At 47.0% G+C, this 24,416-nt stretch overlaps 3 protein-coding genes across 6 annotated transcripts; 2 read left to right on the top strand and 1 right to left on the bottom strand.

Moving 5' to 3' along the window:
- The first annotated feature begins 17 nt into the window (after nucleotides 1–17).
- Nucleotides 18–2,402, top strand: LOC142481335 (lysophospholipid acyltransferase LPCAT4-like). The gene is made up of 3 exons (XM_075582805.1): nucleotides 18–138; nucleotides 1,328–1,481; nucleotides 1,972–2,402. The coding sequence occupies exons 1-3, from the start codon at nucleotides 52–54 to the stop codon at nucleotides 2,124–2,126; spliced, it is 396 nt and encodes a 131-aa protein (XP_075438920.1). The 5' UTR covers nucleotides 18–51; the 3' UTR covers nucleotides 2,127–2,402.
- An 816-nt stretch (nucleotides 2,403–3,218) lies between these two features.
- Nucleotides 3,219–22,630, bottom strand: LOC142481334 (uncharacterized). Of its 4 annotated transcripts, none has more exons than XM_075582801.1 (7): nucleotides 21,028–22,630; nucleotides 20,090–20,619; nucleotides 13,553–13,681; nucleotides 13,348–13,463; nucleotides 11,358–11,617; nucleotides 10,849–10,965; nucleotides 3,219–7,076 (listed from the first exon to the last, which is right to left on the bottom strand). In XM_075582801.1, the coding sequence occupies exons 1-7, from the start codon at nucleotides 21,049–21,051 to the stop codon at nucleotides 3,684–3,686; spliced, it is 4,569 nt and encodes a 1,522-aa protein (XP_075438916.1). In that variant the 5' UTR covers nucleotides 21,052–22,630; the 3' UTR covers nucleotides 3,219–3,683. The 4 variants fall into 4 exon arrangements, with proteins under 4 accessions (XP_075438916.1, XP_075438917.1, XP_075438918.1 ...); XM_075582803.1 differs by lacking the exon at nucleotides 21,028–22,630 and adding an exon at nucleotides 16,898–17,001 and having other exon boundaries at nucleotides 3,220–7,076; nucleotides 20,090–20,228; XM_075582802.1 differs by lacking the exon at nucleotides 10,849–10,965.
- A 60-nt stretch (nucleotides 22,631–22,690) lies between these two features.
- On the top strand, nucleotides 22,691–23,894 carry NOP10 (NOP10 ribonucleoprotein). The gene is made up of 2 exons (XM_075582806.1): nucleotides 22,691–22,850; nucleotides 23,432–23,894. The coding sequence occupies exons 1-2, from the start codon at nucleotides 22,797–22,799 to the stop codon at nucleotides 23,570–23,572; spliced, it is 195 nt and encodes a 64-aa protein (XP_075438921.1). The 5' UTR covers nucleotides 22,691–22,796; the 3' UTR covers nucleotides 23,573–23,894.
- Nucleotides 23,895–24,416: the final 522 nt, after the last annotated feature.

Raw genomic sequence — 24,416 nt, 5'->3', positions numbered from 1 at the left:
TGGCACTACATGCGCTGTATCCCATATCTCTCTCCTCAGGATGCAGCGGGTATGGTTGATTTCCGGGAGGTCTCCCTGGCGCTGGCTGCGCAGGATGCCACACGCTCCGTGGAGGAGCTAGCGAAACTCGCGTTCGATGTGAGTATTCTGCAACGCCCTGCAGAAAAGCAGCAATAAATTATTTTAAAATCATTCAATAAATTATTTAAATGAGGCAACAGCACAGAAATGTGTATCGGGACCTATTAGGAGCGATGCTCTGCAGGGCTGCAGCAGGGGTGACTTTTAACCTCTCAAGTGCCTTTTGGAACCTCCAGTGTTTGCTTTTATTGCATATTGAACACTATTTTCACCCCCCCCCTCTCCCTTCTCCACCCCCTCTCTCTTCTCCCCTCTCTCTCTCTCTCTCTCTCTCTCTTCTCCCCCCTCTCTCTTCTCCCCCTCTCTCTCTCCCCCTCTCTCTCTTCTCCCCCCCTCTTCTTCCCCCCCCCCTCTTCTTCCCCCCCTCTTCTCCCCCCTCTTCTCCCCCTCTTCTTCCCCCCTCTTCTTCCCCCCCTCTTCTTCCCCCCCCTCTTCTTCCCCCCCCTCTCTTCTCCCCCCCCTCTTCTTCCCCCCCCTCTGTTCCCCCCCCTCTCTCTCTCGTCTCCCCCCCTCTCTGTCTCTTCTCCCCCCCTCTCTGTCTCTTCTCCCCCCTCTCTGTCTCTTCTCCCCCCTCTCTTCTCCCTCTCTCTCTCTCTTCTCTCCCCCCTCTTCTCTCCCCCCCCATTTCTCCCCCCCCCTCTTCTCCCCCCCATTTCTTCCCCCCTCTCTTCTCCCCCCCTCTCTTCTCCTCCCCTCTCTTCTCCCCCCCTCTCTGTCTCTTCTCCCCCCCTCTCTGTCTCTTCTCCCCCCCTCTCTCTTTCCCCCCTCTCTGTCTCTTTCCCCCCCTCTCTGTCTCTTTCCCCCCTCTCTGTCTCTTTTCCCTCCTCTGTCTCTTCCCCCCCCCTCTGTCTCTTCCCCCCCCCCTCTGTCTCTTCCCCCCCCTGTCTCTTCCCCCCCCCTCTGTCTCTTCCCCCCCTCTGTCTCTTCCCCCCTCTCTGTCTCTTTCCCCCCCTCTCTGTCTCTTTCCCCCCCCTTCTCCCCCCGTCTCTTCCTCCCCCTCCCCTCTCTCTTCCTCCCCTCTGTCTCTTCCTCCCCTTCCCCTCTCTTCCACCCCCTTCCTCCCCCTCTCTCTTCTCCCCCCCCCCTCTTCCCCCTTTCTCTTTTTTCTTTCCTCCCCCTCTTTTTTTCTCTCTTTCCTCCCCCTTTTCTCTCTTTCCCTCCCCCTCTCTCTTTTTCCCTCCCTCAGCTCTTCTCTGCTCAAGACGCTGATGGCCGCTTCCTCCTCTCCGCTGACGGATTCTCCTCCATCCTGCGCTCCCTTCTGGGCACGCCCGCCGCAGACAACAGCAAGGTGTATACGGAGCTGTGCGCCCACTCTGACGCCTGCGGCCTCACCCGAGGTGAGAGGGGGGTAACTGGGAGCGAGCAACACCCAACCGAAGAGTGTGTCTGTGTGATGGCAAAAAATGTACTTACAGACAGGCCACTCACTGATGTGATGATAGTTTATTGCGATCAACGGTTCGGCTTATTGGGGACGAAACATTGATCGCAACAAACTATCACAGCATCGGCTGTCTGCACGGACATTTTATGTGTGTGTATAGATGTGTGTGTGTGTGTGTGTGTGTGTGTGTGTGTTCAAAAGCGTAGCTTAGTGGCAAGGACACTGCATTTTGGAGTGGGAGAAACTGGTCAGTCTTCCAATACCAGTCACTCCTCCCCCACCCCCTGCTGTGGGGTCAGATACAAGTGCTGAGGGAGGGGGTATATTTACTGGGAGAGGTGAGTAGGTTGAGACCAATGGCCCTTGTATGCTGTTACTGGGATTCTCCTGGTTTTTCCGATTTTTAATCTGGGTTTTTTTGTGTTCCCTTTTTTTTTCTGCAGAGGAATTTCTCGGGTTTGCGCTCCACCACCCTCGTTACCGTCACCTCTTCCTCTTCTACATGCGTCCCCCAGCCGCAGGACGCCGGAAGCCCCCCCGCGCCCCGCAGAATGGGGGCTGCGCCGGGAAGTCCGGGAACCGGGGCAAATCGGATTGATACTGGGAGGGAGTGGGGGGTTTTAATCGGGGGGGGAGGGGAGATGGGGGAGGGTGACACGCCAAAGGTTTCCGAGGGAGGTTGAAGGAGCTACGCTCTGCAGATCTGAACGAAGGAAGGGCTTATGGTGCGATGCTCTGCAGGTTGTGTAGCAGAGAAAGGGGTAAGGAGAGGGTTAACACCACAGCTAGAGGGGTCCGCAACGCTTCTCACCGGCAGGGAAGGGGTTAGCGAGAGATGCTCTGCAAAGGGCGACAGGGCATGTAGCAATGGTCTGCTGGGATGTAGCTCCGCGGCTATCCTAAAGAGATGGGCTGTCTCATAGGGAGTGGGTTATGATGCGATGCTCTGCAGATTTAAGAAGCTGTACTCTGCAGGGAATTAAATGTTAAGGGGAGGAGCACTGAAGAAGAATTTCCCAGCAGGGTAGTGGGTCACGAGAAGACGCTCTGCAGATTTTAATAATGGCAGAGTTAAGGAGCAATACTCCATGTTTTTAGCAATGGAGCAATGCTCTGCAGATTTTAGTAAAGATGGGTGAAGGAGTAATACTCTGCATGTTATTAGCTTGGAGGGGTGCGGGTACAGATTAGGTGAGGTGGGGGGTAATAACGACACCCCGAATATCTCAGCTCTCAGGGAAACAGCCTCCCCTCCCCCAGAGAATTTTAAATTTGTATCTTATTTGGACACTTTCTTTCTGACCAGGTTCCCGTGTATTAACAGCTCTCGTTATGGTTCTGAATGATATTATAATTATTTTTCCTAAAAAAAAAAAAAGAAATGTGTGTTTTGTGGTTATTCCGATATACAGATGTGTGTGTGTGTGTGTGTGTGCATGACATCCTCTAAAAGCACAGAGCGACACATGCTGTGGACACAGGGATCCCATCTGTCTCATTCATATACAGAATCTGTAACCATAGGGTACAAAGAAGGACGGTATAGTTCATTATCCCAGTGTACCCGGATTCAAATAGACACACGGTAAATGTTATAATAATAGCACGTTCTTGTATAGCGCTGCTAGTTTTACGTAGCGCTTTACAGAGACATTTTGCAGGCACAGGTCCCTGCCCCGTGGAGCTTACAATCTATGTTTTTGGTGCCTGAGGCACATGGAGATAAAGTGACTTGCCCAAGGTCACAAGGAGCCGACACCAGGAATTGAACCAGGCTCCCCTGCTTCAAACTCTCAGTGCCAGTCAGTGTCTTTACTCACTGAGCCACTCCACTCTTATCTGGGAAGCCTAGAGGTGCACACCAAGGATGATACTCTTAACACTCAACGGTTGTGAAAGACAATAATACTGCCAGGTACGCGTGTGAAAAGTAGCTGAATGCTTTATTTGTCAGGTCACTACACACAAGCAGCAGTCACGTGGCCAGACATCTATGCCAATTCTCATCACAAAGCACTGAATTGTGCAATAGACAGTAGGTTGAAGGTCCGGTTAGTGTTGGGAGTAAGACAGATCAATTTTAAATTCCTGGCAGGTTTAGAAAATTGGGTCCATAAGTTGAATGATTCTCTGTAGAATGTAGCTGGGATATAGTTCAGCAGGTCTTAAACCTCTTGCTTCTCCTCAGCATGGATGGGCCTTGGCGTCTCTTCCGGTGTTTGGTCTGTTTCTCGGGACCTTTGGAAATTTCAGACGGCTCCTTTGATTCAAAGGACCCTGGAGGGGTTAGAACACCTTGCTCCGTTTTCTCTTTATTTGCAGAGGAGGACCTCTTAACTCCTTTGGTACTAGGAGCCATTGTCTGGCTCCGTTGCCAAATGTTGGACCCTACGTCAAGGGGACTCTGTTTTTTCCAGAAGTCCTGTTTTTCTGGATCTAGATTTAGGCTTGAATTGCCTGGGTCTTCAGGTGTGGACATCACAGAATCAAGGTACATGAGTTGGCTAGTGGTAAGAAGGAGCTGTGATTCTGAGCATGTTGAATCCCCTTCTGGTGAGCCCTTCTCTTTGAAGATTATGTCCTCTGATGTTTCTATTTTTGTGGATTGCAATGGGAGCTTTGAGCCAAGCGAGTCATCTCTCCTTATTAAGGAAGGAACCAAGTTGGTTAGTTGCTGGGTTTTCTGATGCATTACCAAGCTGGAGACATTAAGTAGGTTCCCGCCAGACTCCTGTTGGAAGCATTTGGCAGGTGAAGTAACTGGGCACACACATGACATAATGGATGGTGATGCAGGTGGAGATGTGCTGTCCAAGGAAAGATTCAGCTTCTTCTCCAACATGCAGGAGATCTGTGTCAGGTCCTCGGTATCCAATGACTTCAGTAGACTTGTAGAATTTACACCTCCAGTTGTTTCTGTATTCCACCTGAGCTGCTCCTGACCTGGACTCTGCCCAAGCATTATTTTATGCTGGGGAGACTGGATTACATGGCTGGTAATAAAGGCATCCTCTCTCTGCTTTGACACTGAGCCCTCAGGAAGGCTCTGGTCCTTCTTGCAACCTTTGACTTGGGCTTCATCTACTGGACTGGTGTTCTTCACATTTGGAGACAGGAGCCCTCTAAGTGATGCATGTTGGTCTAAACAGGTGGAGTTACCTCTCTCCTGATTTTGTTCCATTGATTTTACGCCCAGAGAGAGAAATGTATCTTCTAGTGTTTGTTTCTTCCTGCTCTGATCTGGCACCAATGGCCTTAAATAGTCGCTATCTTGAAACTGCTGTTCATCAGAAGCTGTAGAGTGTTGATCCCCCTGATTACTTCTGTGCTCCCAGGCTTGTGTGCGAATGACTAGCGGTGGTAACAATTGGGCAGAGTCTTTCTGCTGTAACAGTGGAACTTCGACATCCCTTCTGATATGGACTGGAGGCTTATCCGTTCTCTTATTTTCAGTGGATGACAAGAACCTGTCTTCCTGTTTCCTCCTGCCCTGTTGCATGGTTGAAGCAGGGAATGATACCATATTAGTCTTGCAGATCCCCTGGATCGTGCACTGAGTGTTGGATTGGCTGGGAAAAGCTGCATTGGTCTCGCATGGACTTTCTGGGACCTTCTCTTCCTTGTCTAAATGAACATGTTCTTTACCGGTCATCTTCTCTGAGCTTTCCACTGTGGAACTTTGTTTGCTATAACCCTCCTCTGCCTGTGTAGATATGGAAGTTTTAGGGAACACAGACTGTAAAGATTTTAAACTAAGACCCTCTTCAAAGTTGCTGGACAGGAACAGCCCTTCCCCAGGAATGGATATCGATCTTTGCAGCTCTATCTGTGGTTGAGGAATCTGCCCCCTCTCCCTGCTGTCTCTTTCTGTTACTGTTCTCTCTGATGGACACACAATACCATTTATGGCTTCCACACCATGTGGTGACTGCTCTGGTCCTTTGTTGATCTGGGCAGGAGCTTGCAGTGCAGCATTTGGGAGATGAAGAGGGCCTCTCACAATATTTTCATGGATCCCGCGTACATTTGGGGTCACTGACCCGCATGGTTTTGCCTGGACACCTACATTTTTCCCACCGAGCGTCTTGGCTCTAGATTCAGCAGTCTCTCTGCCTTGTTGAGGGTTGAAATATGTTTGTCCATGACACGGTTTATCAGCCTGTAGTGTATTTCTGAATTGAGACACTGTTTCTGCCATAGAGCCAAACTCGCCTTTTGGATAGCTAAGGACAGAAGGGGAACCGGCGTAAAAGGAACCGTGGTGGTTCTTGGCCATTACAGAGCTAATGGCCGGTTCAGACGCCCTGCTGTCAGCAAAGCCATAGGTGTGAAAATAAGAGTTTTCTTTGAGCCTATTCATGGGCTGTACTTCTGCTAATGAGCAAATCCCTGCCCCCTTATGACTGATGCTAGAAGGACACCGTCTCTCTTGATTCTGTGGATCATTGCAGGAATTTCGATGTTGCTTTAAATCAAGCTTAGCATGGTCAGGTATAGGGCTTTGCAGAGGCAAAATGGACGTAGAATTAGTGGTAAAAGACATCTGCTGTGGCACATTCCTAATAACCAACTGCTGGTACCCCCCTGACTTATCAAAACAACCAGGAGTTACATCAACACAGGTTAGATCTATCTTTGAGTCAGGTGACCTCACTGACTTGTAATGCGTAGGTAGGAAAACCTGATGACCACTTCTCCCTGGAGTCTTAATTGTAAGGTCATTTTGGGAAGAGTCAGGCATGTTGTGGACCCTGAATGTACTTGCAGCTCTGCTGACACTTTGTGTGCCACATTGGCTGAAAGAGGCAGAGGAGAAAGGAGCTGATTGAGTCCTCTCTGCAGTGGAACTTGTGCCAACCTTCCGTGCGGATTCCCATGTTAGCTGAATAGCTTCAGATCTTTCCAACTTCACCTGTCCCAGAGCTGATGCACCCCCCATTCTTTTTGCTGGATATGAGGGACCAAACTTCGCTGACTTGGTTGAATCTACTCCCTTTGATCTATCCCCTTGCTTAGCATCCAGAATTTCCAGTACAGACTCCACCACGCTTCCTCCCAGTCCCACATCGTTACATTGCTGCCCTCCATGGTACAGAGTGACCGATGTTGTGGTCCTTGCCTGTAAAGACTCCATACCATTCCATGGCTTATTCAGTTGTTGGCCTGGCTCTGTTGTGATGGTCATGTGTCTGTTCACACCTCCCTCCTGAGTCAGCGCTAGTTTCTTCTCACTGCAGATGCCCTTGATGGACCCAATCATTCCAGGCTGTGCTTCCTTCTCCACAAAACTGCCTCCCTTAGAACCTGCTTTTCCAGGATGCCTCACTTCTCCTGGGGCTTCCTTGGACAGTGTGTTATTTGAGCAGGTGGAATTCATATCAACACTACACTTGACATGGAACGGTCTTTCTCTGTTACCATTCCTGAGGTGTCTGGGGGCTATTGGTCCATACTGGACAGCTCTAGACACTGGAGCTTTAAGATCAGTGTTCCCTTCGCTCTCCGTTCCTTCCTGTTGGGCTTTCTTGTGTAGTCTCTTCTCAACCAGCTGTGGATAAAACAGAACGCAGAAGACTTTATTACACTGTTTAATATGGATGCAGTACATGGGGAGCTCCCAGCACTGGTTTATGAGAATAGCACGATGATATTTCACCCATTTCTGGGCAGCACAGATGTTAGGTTGACCCCTCTGCTCACCTCTGACAGTTTTCCAGGTCATGGGGAGCGCAGGTCAATATAGAAATATAGATGAAAATACAATAGCGCAATACTTCTGCAATATAGTGAATTGTGATCTGTAAATCCACAGGGGCTATACTCACATGTTCCCCATTCTTTTTAACATGTCCTAAATCTGTGGCAGTGATGTGTGGTGATAGACTCTGGTCGGTCTTGTGTTAGAAGAACGTTATAAAATAATGGTAGAGGACCCAATAGTGCAGACTGTAGAAAAAGTTTTATCAATATAAACAAGTAAAATTGAACACTCGCGTGGTCAAATCTTTAAAAGCGTGTAGCCACACAGGGCAACGGGATCGGCGGCCTCCTCCTCCTCTTCCGTCTCCTCCGTGTGCTCTGCGTCTCGCTGTTCTGGTCCCGCACTTCCGGGTTGAGTTCCCGGATGATTGGCAGTAAAAGCAGCAGTGCTGTATCAGCGTCCTCTCTTCCAGCTCACACGGGGGAACTACGCGTTTCACCTACTAGAGGTTTCATCAGGAGTTTTCTTAACACCCATCATACCATCTATGAAATACTATAAAGGACTGAAGTGCCGAATGCTACATCCAATGTGACAAAATACATAGTAAAATACCTCAATATTCTCGTGAGTAAGGGTCATTTATTTAAACCCTTTGGCCAAAGCGTTATAAGCCAGCACGCCACGTCATGGCATGACCAGTAAGCAGGTCCTAACACTAACTTTTGGGGTTTTGAGCTTGCTGGGATTCTGTGTTTATTAATCTATGAAATACTGTCTGGTCTGATTTCATTGGCTGATAGTGTGGAGACTTGCAGGAGACCTCAAATTTGTAACTAATAATACATTCCTGGGATGTTGTGTGTAGACACTTTGGTGAGACATATATTTGCACATTCTTCAGATAGCAACATTGTATATGACGGCACAAGTGTACCACATAGTAACTATACTTGGTAACATTGATATATTCCTCAAGGTACATACAATCCTAATAATGACTATCCAGTGAAACAGAGATTATATCATTCATAAAATCAGTTAATTCCGAAATATAAACATATATAAAGGACCAAATGTTTCTATACTATACAGAATGCAGTAGTGAAATTCAAATGGCTACAATAAATGGAGATGCATGTTAGATACGAAAACAGAGAAGCATGTTACATTTACATTTTAAAATTACATATTAAATACGTATATCAAATAAAACCTAGAGTGAACATAAAGATCATCAGCATATAAAAAGTTTTAAAAGGGGCTTATAAAAAAAGCATTAATATCGATATCGAGTCCTATAGGTGACAGTGTGCCCAATTGGTGAATCCAAATGGTCTCTCTCTTGATTAACTCTAGATCCCTATTCCCCCCTCTCCAGTGGGGTAGGACATGTTCAATGCCCATGTAGGTTAACCCTTTTGGATCAACGTGTTGTACAATAGAAAAATGTTTTGAAACACTGTGGGTTAGCAGTTTTCTTCTATTATTACCCACGTGTTCCAAAATCCTTGTCCTATGTGGGAGAATTGTCTTTCCCACATATTGGAGACCACATGGGCATTCCAAGAGGTACACTACATATTTTGTCCTGCAATTCATATGCCTATTGACCTTGAATATTCGTCCTGTATTTTTGGACTTGAATTGATTAAGGCTGTGTCCATGGACAATGCAGCTGTGCGGAGACTGAGGGAAAGCGGGTGCTTTCCCTGGCCTTTGTTCGTGCGCCGTCCACGGGCGTGTCTATGGGCGGGCCACTGACGTCACGGAGCTGGTTCGCCCTCATTGGGCAAACCGCTCACGTGACCGCCCTATCGCGCAGAAATCAGTTTTGACTGATTTCACGCGCATCGCGTGCCCACTTCTGCACGCACGCGCCCGCACGCTGTATAGATGCGATCACTGCCTTTAGGTAGTCTGATCGCTCAGCATGCGGACACGTTCACGCGGTCTGCCCCTCTATGGACGCAGCCTAATATTCTGGGAGCTAAACCTACAAGCTTTGCAACTTTTGCAATTATAGAATCCTTTTGGGAGATTTAACCAGGTAGAGCTTACCCCTTCAGTGTCTCTCAATGCACTCGGTGCCAGCTTGTTCTTAAGACTTGGGGCCTTTCTGAAAAGCACGCTGGGTTCATCTGAGATATGATCTCTGTAAGTACGGATGTAGGATAAAGTATCTGTCGTCTAAATTTACCATAGGTTGAACTTGATGGACGTATGTCTTTTTTCAACCTCCTCTACTATGTAACTATAATCTCCCAATATTGGATCATTCTTTAACACGTGCCAGTGTTTATTTAAGATCTTTTTTATATTTAGTGCCTCCCTATTATATTGTGTGACAAATGGCACATCGTATTTCGCTGAAATAATTTTTTTTTATTATTGGAACTCAAAATAGATTTTCTATCTAGGGCTTTTGTCTTTTTTTTAAAGCAGTCTCTATATGTGGTTTAGCATCGTTTTGTTCCAAAAATGTATTAGTCAATGTCTCTGATTGTTGTAGGAAAATACTATCATCTGTACAATTTCTTTTAATATATATTTATATTTCGGAATTAACTGATTTTATGAATTATATCATCTCTGCGTCACTAGATAGTCATTATTATGTTTGTATGTACCTTGAGGAATATATCAATGTTAGCAAATATATAATATATATGTAATATAGTTACTATGTGGTACACTTGTGCCGTCATATACAAGGTTGCTATCTCAAGAATGTGCAAATATATATCTCACCAAAGTGTCTATACACAACATCCCAGGAATGTATTATTCGTCACAAATGTGAGGTCCCTCGCATGTCTCCACACTATCATTCAATGAAATCAGACCAGACAGTATTTAATAGATGGTATGATGGGTGTTAAGAAAACTCCTGATGAAACATGTAGTAGGTGAAACGCGTAGTTCCCCCGTGTGAGCTGGAAGAGAGGACGCTGATACAGCACTGCTGCCGTCACAGCCAATCATCCGGGAACTCAACCCGGGAGTGCGGGACCAGAACAGCGAGACGCAGAGCACACGGAGGAGGAGGCCGCCGATCCCGTTGCCCTGTGTGGCTACACGCTTTTAAAGATTTGACCACGCGAGTGTTCAATTTTACATGTTTATGTTGATAAAACTACAGTCTGCACTATTGGGTCCTCTACCATTATTTTATAACGGTTCTTCAAACACAAGACCGACCAGAGTCTATCACCACACATCACTGCCACGGATTTAGGACATCTTAAAAAGAATGGGGAACGTGAGTATAGCCCCTGTGGATGTACAGACCAAACCTACACAGACGTATTGCATTAATGCATTTTCTTCTATATTTCTATATTGACCTGCGCTCCCCATGACCTGGAAATCTGCATATTTTGGATTGAAAAAAGCAATCCACACAACGGTTTGAGCTGCAATCAGCACTAATTCTATATACACTGGTCTGCTATACACACCTGACTGGGTGTGCTTTCTTCACTACATTTGTAGTTCACGTCTATGTTGAAGTGATTAATCTATTCACTATTATGCACTTATTGGGCACAATTTATTTAAAATTGCACTTAGTAGGCTTAAGCGCCACTGATAACAACTTGTTTCCTATAAATATCACCTCTGCCAGTGACAGCTTGTCCTCTAGCTCCAGCTCCTGGCTGAGGCTCAGGGGGTCATAACTAATCTCGGGAGACAGAATCGCCTCCAGAAAAGCTGGGTGGATGATGGCTTCAACCTAGAGAAGAAAAGAGGAGTATTGTGTGATTTCTATGGGGATCTGACCTTGAGGAGTATCCTAAGGTACAGGACAGAGACAGAGCTGTGTACGCATTGATCAACACAAGAACAGCATTAAGGTGCTACAGGACAGGATCGAGATGCACTCGCAGAGCGTTGTGTGTGCATGGTGTAGCATAGAGCAGAAGTGGCCAACTCCGGTTCCCAAGGGCCCCCAACATGCCAGGTATTAGGGATATCCCTGCTTCCGGGCGGTTTGGCTCAGTCATTCTGACTGAGCCGCCTGTGCTGAAGCAGGAATATCTTTAACACCTGACCTATGGGTGGCCCTTGAGGACTGGAGTTGGCCAACTCTGGCAAGGGGGGACGGAGGTGTAGTGAGTATTTTACCTTTGATATAAACTCTGGCTGATCACACAGGCTTTCTATATACTGCAACAAATGGGGATCAGGGGTCTCCATGCTTCTGCCCCTCTCCTCTTTTTCTTCCTCCGAGCCCTCCCTTGCTTTCTGCAGCCCCTCCATGATCTCCATGTACTCGGTGACGGCCTCAGGGGGGATCTCTCGACACTCTGCGAAGGGCTGGACTTTGTTCCCCTTCCTCTTCCTGGGCTGAGGGGCTCTCACTGTAGACTTCTTGGAGAGAGATGCTGGGAGAAGGAGGCAAGAGCGAAGGTAGTGACAGCGATGAGAGAGAGGTAGAGAAGGTAAGGAGGAAAATGTAATGGAGAGAGTGGCAAGGGGGGGGCTAAAGAGATGCACAAATAGGAAATGTGAAGAGAAAGAGGGGCCTTCCCTCGTAGCTGCGAAGTGTGACAAACTGCTTCTAAAGTGCCCTTTCCGATCGGCGTGCGTTGTTATTCTGTAAGCCCTTATCACATGTCCAATCAGTGGGAAAATGGCATTTTTTAGAAGCGGTTTCACTCCGGCTCGGCCAACGCTATCGAATTGTCAAAAAAAGCCTCCAACTTGCATTCTTTGACAAAAACGGCTGTTCTCGTAGCTCCATTCTGCAAACCGCCTCTACAAACACGCATTTATTTATTTTTCACGACACCTCAAGGGTGGCGAGACTGGTACCGCTGGTTCCATCTACAGCCTGAAATATGGGTTGGACTGGGGGATCAAAACCCATAACTCATGCTGGGGATGGAGTTAGTACCAACTCGGGTCATTCTGCTTCTATAGCACGTACAATCCGGGCGATTTGGCAGTTACACCGAGCGGTTTGGCAGTTACACCGGGCACGGTTTGGCAGTTACACCGGGCGGTTTGGCAGTTACACCGGGCACGGTTTGGCAGTTACACCGCACGGTTTGGCAGTTACACCGCACGGTTTGGCAGTTACACCGCGCGGTTTGGCAGTTACACCGCGCGGTTTGGCAGTTACATTGCGCGGTTTGGCTGTTACACCGGGCACGGTTTGGCAGTTACACCGCATGGTTTGGCAGTTACATTGCGCGGTTTGGCTGTTACACCGGGCACGGTTTGGCAGTTACACCGCGCGGTTTGGCAGTTACATTGCGCGGTTTGGCTGTTACACCGGGCACGGTTTGGCCGTTACACCGGGCACGGTTTGGCAGTTACACCGCGCGGTTTGGCAGTTACACCGCGCGGTTTGGCAGTTACACCGCGCGGTTTGGCAGTTACACCGCGCGGTTTGGCTGTTACACCGCGCGGTTTGGCAGTTACACCGCGCGGTTTGGCAGTTACATTGCACGGTTTGGCAGTTACACCGCGCGGTTTGGCTGTTACACCGCGCGGTTTGGCAGTTACACCGCGCGGTTTGGCAGTTACATTGCGCGGTTTGGCTGTTACACCGCGCGGTTTGTCACTTTTAACAGACTCGGTTTAGAACATGCGATTTGCAATAGGGAAGCGTTTTTTTTTCCCCTCGCATTTTATTCCGAAAGTTCTGAACATGCCGTGCGGTCTGGCAATGACAACTTCGCAGCTACTAGAACAGGCCCCAGAGAGCGTAACGGAAAGAGACATTCTGTGTGGGGAGGGAAGACTCGAAGAGACTGACAAAATATCCCCTCTGACTGTGGAATGGATAAAGGTTCACATGGTTGGCAGCCTGAAGAATGTTATCAGTCTGCCTAGCGAGGCATCGTATGGTGTTTATACTCTTTTGCTGCCAGAGGGGTATGAGGCACATCTGCCTTGTGCTCTAGGTAAGGGACATCCTAAAGATGGATCAGCCGGCACGTTGCAGAAGGGGACACACAACGCGGTAGCAGCTGCCATTCTACATGCATTAGCCGTGCTAAAAAAGGATGGGTCTAACGTGCCAGTGGGTGCCATAACGCCTGCTACATCTGTATGTGCCAGGGATAGTTATACACCCCCCCCCCAACCACTTCTCTTCTCCTTATACCTGTCTTGGCCTGGGCCTTGTGACTCTTGGTGCTTTCTGCATTGACCTCTGCCAGGGTCAGCTGCTGAGCTCGGTGTATCAGCACACTCTCCTCCTCCTCCTCGAACTCCATAAACCTAAGAGAGGAACGCACATAGGATTTAGGGAACGGGGATTATAAAAGGCAGGAGAGCAGGAAGCATCCAGGTCTCAGTGGAACACTCACTTCTCGGCCATCTCATAAAAGACCATGCGGTCGTAGTTGCTGGTCCTGTTCCACTCTCTCATGGCACGGGGTATCCCCTCCTCCAGGCTCATTTCGGGGCGATGACGAGCGAGGGAGCGCAGGACGGGTCTGGAAAACAAGGTCCTGTTAGGCTCCCCAATTACTACCCATCATTAATGCGTATAGGTGTCCTCCTACTTTAGACCAAAATGATCTAATGACTGGTTTAACCCCTTAGATTAGGGGGTTCTCAACTCCAGTCCTCAAGACTTCCCCAACAGGTAAGGTTTTAAGGATGTCCCTGTTTCAGCAGAGGTGGCGCAATCAGTGGGCTTGCTGTGTGGTATGTCCCTTTCCTGAATAAAAGGTAACTTTTTGCATCACCAAAGCTATGTGTGCTGTTTGATCTAAATCCGGGTGAAGCTACACATTGTGAGCGAGACGCTGCTCTAGGATTGAGTACTGCCTTTTTCTTGACTGTTCCTACACATTTGTAGTCTCACATCGGCACAAAAAAACGAAATATCTCAGAAAACGGGGGGGGGGGGGGGGAGGAGTCCAAGGAGGCCAGGAGAGCGCTGATCAACTCCAAACACTGGGGATTTCTGCTTTAATGTTGCAGACACCCAGGGCTATTTATTTACTTTTTTTTTTTAATTGGGAATCTTACAAGCTTGCGCCTGACATTTGTTTACAACCTTACACAATAAGACACGTATCTTGTCTATACGTACATTTTGCAAGTTCCACGTTTTTACTTTATTAACACGATAACAATTTAACTGTATATTATCAACCAATGGATGTCTCGTCTAAGGCTTCTCTTCTCCTGGTGAGTCATCCAGGCCTTTTATGCGCCGTCTATTCCTGAATACCGTCGGCTTATCTATTTCAGCTGTCTTGAGACACCATTCCTTTGCTTACACTTCATAGATTCTACTTCTTAAGCTGTTGGTCCTTATATTTCAACAATCTTAATACTTTATCACATTTTATTTGCATTATACTATAGCAACGGTCAGTAGTTCTGTCTAGTCGCTCACCAGCCACCAGGCCCCTGGTTTCTAAGGCTACATTGTGCTTTGTCCTCTGCCGGGCTTCTCTTGCCGACAGCTTTACCTTGTCTTAGCTTTACCTTGTGCCTTCGTGTTGCCTTTTTCTTTGTGTCTCTTTGTGTGGTGGTTCCCTTTATGGTTTTTGCTTCTATTTCTGTATTGGACGATATGCTTCATTTCTGTTATTTTTTTTGTCTTATGTGTATCTCGGCATTTGCCTACTCTTGTGTTCCTGTGGGTAGTTTAAATTGGGGGATTTGGGCATGTAAGGCTCAGTTGGTTGTACTAAATCCGTATCGGGAGATTCCTGGCTGGCGTGTGCGTTACGAGCCATGTCGTGTAGATTTGTTTACATTAGAAAAGAGGCGTCTAAGAGGGGATATGATGACTATATATATATATAAATATATTTGGGCACAGTACAAGGAGCTTTCAAAATAATTGTTCATCCCAAGGGCAGTACAAAGGACACGGGGTCATCCCTTAAGGTTGGAGAGGAGATTTCATCATCAGCAACAAAGGAAAGGGTTCTTTACAGTAAGGGCAGTTACAATGTGGAATGCATTAGCCATGGAGACTGTGATGGCAGATACAATATATATGTTCAAAAAAAGGTTGGATATCTTTTAAAAAAGGAAAGGTATACAGGGATATACCAAATAAGTATACATGGGAAGGATGTTGATCCAGGGAGAAATCTGATTGCCAAATCCCCCCATATGAGATATCATTGGATACAAAGGAGATTATAGGTGGCACACCACTGTTTTAAACAATTTTTTTTAAGGAGTTTACATTTGGTGCTCACCTTCCGTTGATCCTGGCGTCCCAAAGCTGGATCCAAAGTAATAGCAAGATAGGAGAAAGGAAGAGGCACACAAATTGTAGTGGAATCAAATGATTTCAAATGTATTGATGCATCAGAGCTAACAATAGTAATGTTTCAGGACAAGCTTGTCCTGAAACATTACTATTGTTAGCTCTGATGCATCAATACATTTGAAATCACTTGATTCCACTACAATTTGTGTGCCTCTTCCTTTCTCATATCTAGATGTCATTGGATGATATTTCACTGGGCGTTTTTTGTTTGCCTTCATCTGCATCAATGTACTGTAAGTACGGATATAGGATAAAATATCTGTCATCTAAATTTACGACAAACCTGTTTGTTCTGGGGATATTATATTCGGGAATATGTTTTTGAGACGGCTTGTGTATATTTTTGTTAGAATCTTGAAATCTTAGTTTAACAGGGAAATGAGCCTATAGGATGAAGGAAGTTGTTCTGGTTCTCTGCTTGGTTTTGGGACAATTATCTTTGCTAAATTAAAGTTTGGGGGCATTTTTTTGTGTCATGCTTATATGGTTGTACAAATTAGTTAACGATATTGCTATTTCTGGGTTTAATATTTTATAATATTCTGCACTAAGACCACCTGGTCCCGGTGACTTGTTGTTTTTAAGTGTTTTGATGGTTTCCTGTACTTTTAAGGTCGTTATGGGTTTGTCTAGTGTTTCTCTATTTGTTGGGGAGATTTGGGTACGATCTGCCTCCTTTATGAATTTTTATCGTATTTCTTTTTTATCTGGGATTGTTGTGTACAGCTCTTTATGGTAATTTAGTAATGTTGCACATATTTCTTTGGCCTTTACTGTTCTATTACCCTCTTTAGTACAAAGGGATACTATTTGGTTGGCTGTTTTGGTGTAATTTATTAAATTGGCCAGTATTTTCCCAGGATTGTTACCCATCTAAAATATCTATTTTTTTGATACAGGAGTTGGGTTTGTGCTCTCTCCATCAGTAACACCTCATATATCTCTTTTGTTTCTAGGTAGGACTTTTTGTTTCGAGTTGTGTTGTTTTTCTTGTATGCTTGGAATGTCTGCGTTAGGTGTGTGTTTACATTATTTAGTTTGGTGTTCAGGATTCTGTTTTTCCTGGTGCTGTAAGCAATTATCTGGCCCCCGAGAACTGCTTTGGATGCGTCTCAATACAGAATGGGTTCTGCAGTGTGTTGTTGGCCGATGTTTTTTGGGTTTGTTGAGTCTTAAGTTAATCCATTTCGGTGCAGGGTCTGAGATGATAATGTTTTCTGTGTTTATTCTACGCATTAAGTTGGCTGAAATCAGGCAGCGAGCTATTCTAGAGAACATGTTTATGTGCATGTGAGAAGAATGTGAAATCCTTCTCCAGTGGATTTAACCTTCTCCAGGGGTCTACCAGCGTTAGGTTTTCGCTGATGGACTTTAAAGTGTCAAGTTGTGAGTGTGAGGAGTGTGGTACCCTTTTGTCTCCTGATCTGTCAAGTGTCCAGTCCTCCACCACGTTGAAGTCCCCCCCTACGACAATGGTCAGTGCGTCCCATTCCAGTGTTCTTTGGTACGGATCTGTGAAAAATAAATGATTAGGCAAGTTCGGGGAATACACATTAACCAACAACAATCTTGAGTCTTCTATGGTGATGTCAACCATGAGGTATCTTCCTCCCGGATCTCTCAGGATTTGATGGATGGTATAATCCACGTTTTTATTTATTAATATTGCCGTTCCTCTTTGCTTCCCTGTATATGGCGCCGCAATCACCTCTTTGATCCACGGTGTTCTGAACCCTTTGGTGTCTTCTTTCAGGAGACGTGTTTCCTGGATGAGTGTTACCTGCAATTTGGAACGTATAATTTGGGAGAGTATCTTCCGCCTCTTTGCTGGCGAGTTTAGGCCTCCAACATTCCAGGAGACCACCTTGAAATTGTTTAATCTGAATCTGGGAATAATCGGCGTCTATTTCAGCCTTTTACTTGTGGCTGCATTTATCTGATCCCTTCTGTGAGGGTGAACTCTTCGTTTTGTTTATTTTTCATTGGATGTGAGCCTTCCCGGCGAGCGGTCACCTCCAGGTGTCAAGTGTTCTGGAGTCGAGAACAGGAGTCTTAGTTTTGGTTTACTTTCCTCATTATAACTTGCGTGATCCAACCTAACAAACAGCAACAGGCTGTAACTGTAACTATACTGTTTATAGTTTAGTAACTTATTAAAATAGTAATAATAATTCTTGCTGCAGGAACCTGCAATTGTGCTGTTGGTTTGGCATCTTGTAGTTAACTGATCTAAGGTTACTACCCTTTTTTTTTACATTTCAAGTGAAATGGATTGATGGTTTTGCCCCATGCTTGTCACATCACTGCTCAAAGTCTTCATGCCACATCTTCCGTAGCTTCTTGCCATCCAGGATAACATTGCTGGCATCTGGCAACCAAAACGTGTCCGTTTTTGTCTCTTTTTTGATTCAGGATTCTTTCTGTGGTGAATTTGGCATCATTTTTAAATGTGCTTGTGCCTTTTTATAACAATGCACTTCTCCGGGATCCAGGCCGAGGTCAAGGCAGGCGGCAAACGATGTAAAGTCAGGAACAATGCTGGGGTCAAGGCAGATGGCACAGGAGCGGTGGTGAGGGTCACAGGCTGGGGTCAGCAACTGGTAATGCACGGACACAAAAACCCATGGGGGTCAGGAACACATGGGATAGCATGCCATGCTCGGGCAGGGGCTGGGAGTCACTGACTGCTATTTAAAGTCCTGGAACATGTGCAGCCAATTACCAAGTCCAGGAAGAGATTTGCCAGGCTCAAAGATGGCTGTAATGGGCACGTAAGACAGGGGTCTGCAAACTGGGGGGTATGGTGATTTTTCTGGCGGGGGGCGCGGCGGTTGCAGAGGCCCCACGCTCTTCCCCGAGGCATTTAAATTAAATGCCGGGGGACCGCGCGAGGCCTCTGCAACCTCAACTTACCGGGATTCAGCTGGCTTCTTGTCCCGTTGTCATGACAACATAGCGTCAAATGACGCCGTGGGGGTCATGTGACGTGACGCGTTGTCATGGTAACATGCGTAAAATTACATTGCTGGGTCACGTGACGCATATATATATATATATATATATATATATGTGTGTCAAAAGGAGTGCTACAGGGCGTGGCTAAATGTATATAACAATAAACAAAGAAGCCCAGAGCAACATCCAATGTGACAAAAATACACAGTGAAATACCTATATACCTCTTGAAAAAATGGTCATTTAGTTAAGGTATAGAAGTGTGAACGGTTTGCCCTTCCGGTATAATTCTTTGCACAACGGGGAAAATTCCCTCGTCTTTTGCGCTACTTGGGCCGAGAAATCCTGAAAAAGTAATAATAATTTATTACCTTCATAATGCAGGACTGACTTTTTCCTGTAGGCTGCGAGAATGTTCGCTCTGTCTGCGTAATAAACGTACCTCAGGATGACTGGCCTTGGTCTCGCTTTGTCCTGGTCTCTCGGTCTCGGTCTGTGCGCTCTCTCTGTTTTTCAGGTCTTCTGCTGTGCTTGGCATCTTCAATGCCTGCGGCAGCCATGTTGGGAGCAACTGAATGAGATCTTTCCCTCGCACAGTTTGTGGTATCCCTATGATACGCAGGTTGTTTCTACGGCTTCTGTTCTTCCAAGTCGTCAAGTTTTTCCTGTATGGTTCTTATGGTTTTAGTTTTGTGTTTCTCGTTTGCGCTTAGTTGCTGGATTTCTGTCTCACATGCCAGAGTTCTGCTCTCCACCTCCTCCAATCTGTGGTCCGTCCAAGCCGAGCTGTGCCAACGTCTCCTGCATTTTATTCTTAAGATTGATATTTTCTCCTCAAATAGAGGGGCGATTAGCTTCAGCACCTCTCTGGCTGTGGCCTTTGCCGGGGACATTTCCAGCACCCTGGGTTCGGGCGTTGTATTCTCTCCTTCAGGTACATCTGGGAATTGTGTCTCTAGGGACGCCATTTTCTTGTGCACTACTCCCCAGCCTGCACGATCTCTCTCCCCCCCCCACTCGCCCGGCACCCGGTCCGACAGCTCCGCCACCGAGTAGCACAGTGGGTGGCGATCGGCAGCACCGACCACACAGAGCGTGGGAAGACAGTCCCTGCTAGGTATCCTCCCTACCTCCCCGTCCGATCTACTCCTGCCTCTCCCCCCCACCCCCGGCGTCGCGCACCTCAACGATGCTGCGCTCAAACCGAGATGCACGGAATCCTGCTGGCCACTGGGTTCAGGTGTCTGCGTAGGTCTGCCGCAGAATCTCTTGCGCGACTTGGTATGTCTTCTTCGTTCTTCCCTCATTCCGTTGCCATCTTGGTTCCTGCCCCACCCATCCGGCTGTGTGCCCGATCCGACTCCCGGTGAATTTCTTGCGGCAGAGAGCTGCGTGGTGGTGTTTACCCAGCTCGCTTGTTTGCCTTCTTATCCACAGGGCTATTTTTAATCGGTGGCACTCAGGAGGACTGAGTTCCACAGCCTCTTTTAAAAATAAATGTATAGGATCGATAAGAAACTCCATATAATAATGAAATTATTAGAAATGGGTCTGAATACAAAAGGTGGGAGAGAAAATGTTGTTTCTACCACATTTCCTTATTTAAAGCAGAAATATTTATTGTACTGTACTCTGGTTTACTCACATTAAGAAGCAGGAGAAGGCCGGGGTGTCAGTAGAGCAGGGGAAGTGTTTCCTGGCTAGTTGTTTGTACTGCTGCCAGCGCCTGAAGTTATCGTACACTCCTTTGGAGCTGCGGGAGAGGGAGATCTCGCCCACTGAGCAGCCCTGGATTCTGGCCTCTGGTACGCTGCTGAATCCCGGGAGTGGTTTCTGCGAGCCAGGTCCCACACTGGGTCTAGGAGCCCCGGAGATCAGCACAGCTTTTCCTGGGGCAACCACAGTGCAGAGTTCAGGGGTCGTGCCAAGCCGGCCTCCTGGCCAGGCTATGGGGGTCAAAAAGGTCTTTGGCTGGTGACCTTCCGCCTTGACCTTCATGACGACTTTGCTGGAGTCAACTGGTAGGATGAGAGCATTCGGAGGCGGGGCAAAGAAAATAGGGCAGAGCAGCTCTATTTTATTCCCAGCCAAGAATGAGGACTGGACGCGGGGACAGGAAATGGTGGTCAGCTGTGACTTCACGGCCTTTCTGTCTGGAAGATGAGCCATTGTGGCCTTAAAGACAAAAAAAAAAAAGAGGATGTTTTAAAACGAGTTTATAACCCCACTGAAATACATTGTTGACTCTTGCAATACAAACAATGACCCATTACTGCTTGAACCCCAGATTACATCACCCCTTTTAATATCCATGGCCAAGCACTGGGTGGCACTATCACTCAGTGATACCAATGTGATGTCCTTTGAACTTAATTAACTATGACTGACATCCTTGCTATAAAAAAAACCAGCCAGCAAAAAGGTGTCACCATCAGCCTGTGTCAACACAGTGAAAAAGTGGTGTCACTAACAACCCAAAGCACAATTACCACCCTTGTAATACACACACTAACCAAAGGGAGGCACTCTAAACCTACATAAATGTTGATGCCCCCACGGCCCAACTACAATCACTTCACTTACCTGTGTGTTTATGCATTGGTACATTGGGCTGTGTAGTTGTTATTCTGTATTGAGTAACTGTATACTTGGTGTTGTGCGTTTCTATATCCGTGTCGCGTGTGTTGCTGTAGCTGCGTACTGGGTGCTTCTAGCTCAGCAAAACATCTGTCTGTGTGTTGCTTTGGGCTGTTCAGAGTTTTGACTCTGGTTGAATAAAAACAGAATGAAGCGAAGCATGGTGTTCTAGAACAGAGAGAGGGAGGGAGTCACAGCCCGGCAGCAGACACAACAGGGACGGCTTCCCAGAACCAATGGGACTTTGTGCTCTGGGTGCCCAGTCCCACGACTCGTCCGCGTTTGAAGGAGTTTTGTTCTCTTGAAACCCATTCTCTCTGACGAGGGGAGGTTTGTCCGTGTCTAACACGCGATAAAACGTTAGAAGGCAATTCGTGCTCAACTGCCACATAACGGTGTCGAAACCAAATGCTCTTGGTTTCACCTCCCAGGTTCTAAGGCAAAGAAAAGAACATTTGTGTTAACACATTTATAAAGATTTCTACATGTTTCTACTATTAGATGCAGACTGCTAGGGGGGAAATGATACATCCCATTATGTGTTATCAAACCACTCCCTATAACTCCTCCTATTACCCCATATAACCGCTCCCTATAACTCCTCCTATTACCCCATATAACCGCTCCCTATAACTCCTCCTATTACCCCATATAACGGGTCCCTATAACTCCTCCTATTACCCCATATAACGGGTTCCTATAACTCCTCCTATTACCCCATATAACGGCTCCCTATAACTCCTCCTATTACCCCATATAACTCCTCCCTATAACTCCTCCTATTACCCCATATAACCGCTTCCTATAACTCCTCCTATTACCCCATATAACTGCTTCCTATAACTCCTCCTATTACCCCATATAACCGCTTCCTATAACTCCTCCTATTACCCCATATAACCGCTTCCTATAACTCCTCCTATTACCCCATACAACCACTCCCTATAACTCCTCCTATTACCCCATACAACCGCTTCCTATAACTCCTCCTATTACCCCATATAACCGCTCCCTATAACTCCTCCTATTACCCCATATAACCGCTCCCTATAACTCCTCCTATTACCCCATACAACCGCTTCCTATAACTCCTCCTATTACCCCATACAACCACTCCCTATAACTCCTCCTATTACCCCATATAACCGCTTCCTATAACTCCTCCTATCACCACATATAACCGCTTCCTATAACTCCTCCTATTACCCCATATAACCGCTTTCTATAACTCCTATTACCCCATATAACGCTCCCTATAACGCCTCCTATTAGCCCATATTACGGCTCCCTATAACTCCTCCTATTACCCCATATAACTGCTTCTATTGCCCCATATAACTGCTCCTATTACCCCATATAATTGTTCCCTAGAACTCCTATTGCTCCATAAATAACTGATCTTTGACATAATCTTCTGTACCTAATAATAATAATGAATAATAATTATTATTAATAATAATAATAATAATAATAATAATAATAATAATAATACGGCTGGCCTTGTTATAATTGTGACACATATGCAGGAAGCAGGGACTGCATATCGGAAGAAACTACACATCCCATGAGCCCCTCTGGCGGTCGGGCGGAAGTGATGCAGTTTTCCCGGATAAGGAAGTTGTATTAGCGGAAGCTGGGTCGGCATAGGGTTACACGTGTAGCGGGACGGAGTAAGTGTGCTGCTGCTGTGATAGATCGGGATATACGGAGGCAGCATGTTCCTGCAGTATTACATGAACGAGCAAGGCAATCGGGTGTACACCCTATTGGTGAGATACCGTTTTTTTTTTTTTTTTACTTTGCGTGCAGAGGGGGTGGGATGCTCTGTGAGAAACTCGGGTGTGTGGGAAGTGGGATGCGATGCTCTGCGCGTGACTAGGGTGTGGGAAGGGGGTTGGGATGCTCTGCGAGTGACTCGGGTTTGGGATGCTCTGCGAGTGACTCGGGGGTGGGATGCTCTGCGAGTGACTCGGGTGTGGGGGTTGTGGGAGATGGGGAGGCTCTGCGAGTGACTCGGGGGTGGGAGATGGGGAGGCTCTGCGAGTGACTCGGGGGTGGGATGCTCAGCGAGTGACTCGGGGGTGGGATGCTCTGCGAGTGACTCGGGGGTGGGATGCTCTGCGAGTGACTCGGGGGTGGGATGCTCTGCGAGTGACTCGGGGGTGGGGGTTGTGGGAGATGGGGAGGCTCTGCGAGTGACTCGGGGGTGGGAGATGGGGAGGCTCTGCGAGTGACTCGGGGGTGGGAGATGCTCTGTTTTTTTGGGGTGGGTGCCCTCTGCTTTTAGTGAGTTTTGGGAGGGTTTAGGGTTCAATACTCTGCCAGTCTAACCTGTCTCTCCCTCTTTCAGAAGGTGTCCCCGGATGGAATGCCCACCTCCTCCGCTCACCCTGCTCGCTTCTCCCCTGATGACAAATATTCCCGGCACCGCATCTCCCTCAAAAAGAGATTCGGCCTCCTGATGACCCAGCAACCCAGACCTGTCATGTGATTCCACGCAGACCAGCCAATCACACTGCGTCCATTCATCGTGCTGTGACAGCCAATCACACCGCGTCCCTTTGCTGTGACAGCCAATCACACCGCGTCCCTTTGCTGTGACAGCCAATCACACCGCGTCCCTTTGCTGTGACAACCAATCACACCATGCCCCTTCGCTGCACTGGGCTGTGTAATAACCAATCACACCGCGTCCTTTTATTCACTGCAGTACCGCCAATCACAGCTCAAGACCTACAATGAACTGCCTCGTGTAACGGTTTTAAGTGTGCTCTGCTTGTGGTGAATTAAATAAATGTTTTTTTTTAAATGCCCCTGCGGTTTTATTATATTTTCAGTGAACTTGGTCTTGTTGCTGTGCTACTTAAGGTTTGGAAGCGAAGAAAAAGCAGTGGTACTCTGCATCACCGATTTACCATCATTCAGTAGACACACTAGTCTCCTCCCACTACAGGGTGACTGAAAGAAGGGATCCATCGCCTGTTTGTCACTTTACAGTGGAAAGAGCAGTGACATAAATGAAAGGGATGTGGGGTCTGTCACCCCTGCCACAGGGTGACAGTAGGATTTTATGAGATGGTGTCTGTCCTTATGGAACAGGTGTGCCCTGAAGGGAGATGGATATGGGACATAATCTCTCCCACTACAGAGTGACATGGGGTTTGTCTTTGTTACTGCAGGGTGACTAACACATACCCAGGTTCTGACTTGTTCATAACATGTCGTGGATGCACCTCTCTCTGCTGGAGCTAGGATGCGTGGGAAATGGATGGGGAGACAATGAAAGGCAGCAGCTGTAAGATCCCTACACGACTGCGTAGCGCACTCGGCTTTTA

Source organism: Ascaphus truei, unplaced genomic scaffold (assembly GCF_040206685.1).
Source record: "Ascaphus truei isolate aAscTru1 unplaced genomic scaffold, aAscTru1.hap1 HAP1_SCAFFOLD_2536, whole genome shotgun sequence".
Classification (NCBI taxonomy): Eukaryota; Metazoa; Chordata; class Amphibia; order Anura; family Ascaphidae; genus Ascaphus; species Ascaphus truei.
The sequence above is the reverse complement of the archived record's forward strand: the minus strand, read 5'-3'. Positions and strand labels throughout refer to the sequence as shown.

Coding starts and splice junctions, on each gene's coding strand:
- LOC142481335 (XM_075582805.1), top strand. CDS start 52: ATGGTTGATTTCCGGGAGGTCTCCCTGGCGCTGGCTGCGCAGGATGCC. Junction 139..1,327: donor TAGCGAAACTCGCGTTCGAT/GTGAGTATTCTG, acceptor TCCCTCCCTCAG/CTCTTCTCTGCTCAAGACGC. Junction 1,482..1,971: donor CGCCTGCGGCCTCACCCGAG/GTGAGAGGGGGG, acceptor TTTTTTCTGCAG/AGGAATTTCTCGGGTTTGCG.
- LOC142481334 (XM_075582801.1), bottom strand. CDS start 21,051: ATGTACCAATGCATAAACACACAG. Junction 20,620..21,027: donor ACCAATGCATAAACACACAG/GTAAGTGAAGTG, acceptor TTTGTCTTTAAG/GCCACAATGGCTCATCTTCC. Junction 13,682..20,089: donor GCCTTCTCCTGCTTCTTAAT/GTGAGTAAACCA, acceptor CTTGTTTTCCAG/ACCCGTCCTGCGCTCCCTCG.
- NOP10 (XM_075582806.1), top strand. CDS start 22,797: ATGTTCCTGCAGTATTACATGAACGAGCAAGGCAATCGGGTGTACACC. Junction 22,851..23,431: donor ATCGGGTGTACACCCTATTG/GTGAGATACCGT, acceptor TCCCTCTTTCAG/AAGGTGTCCCCGGATGGAAT.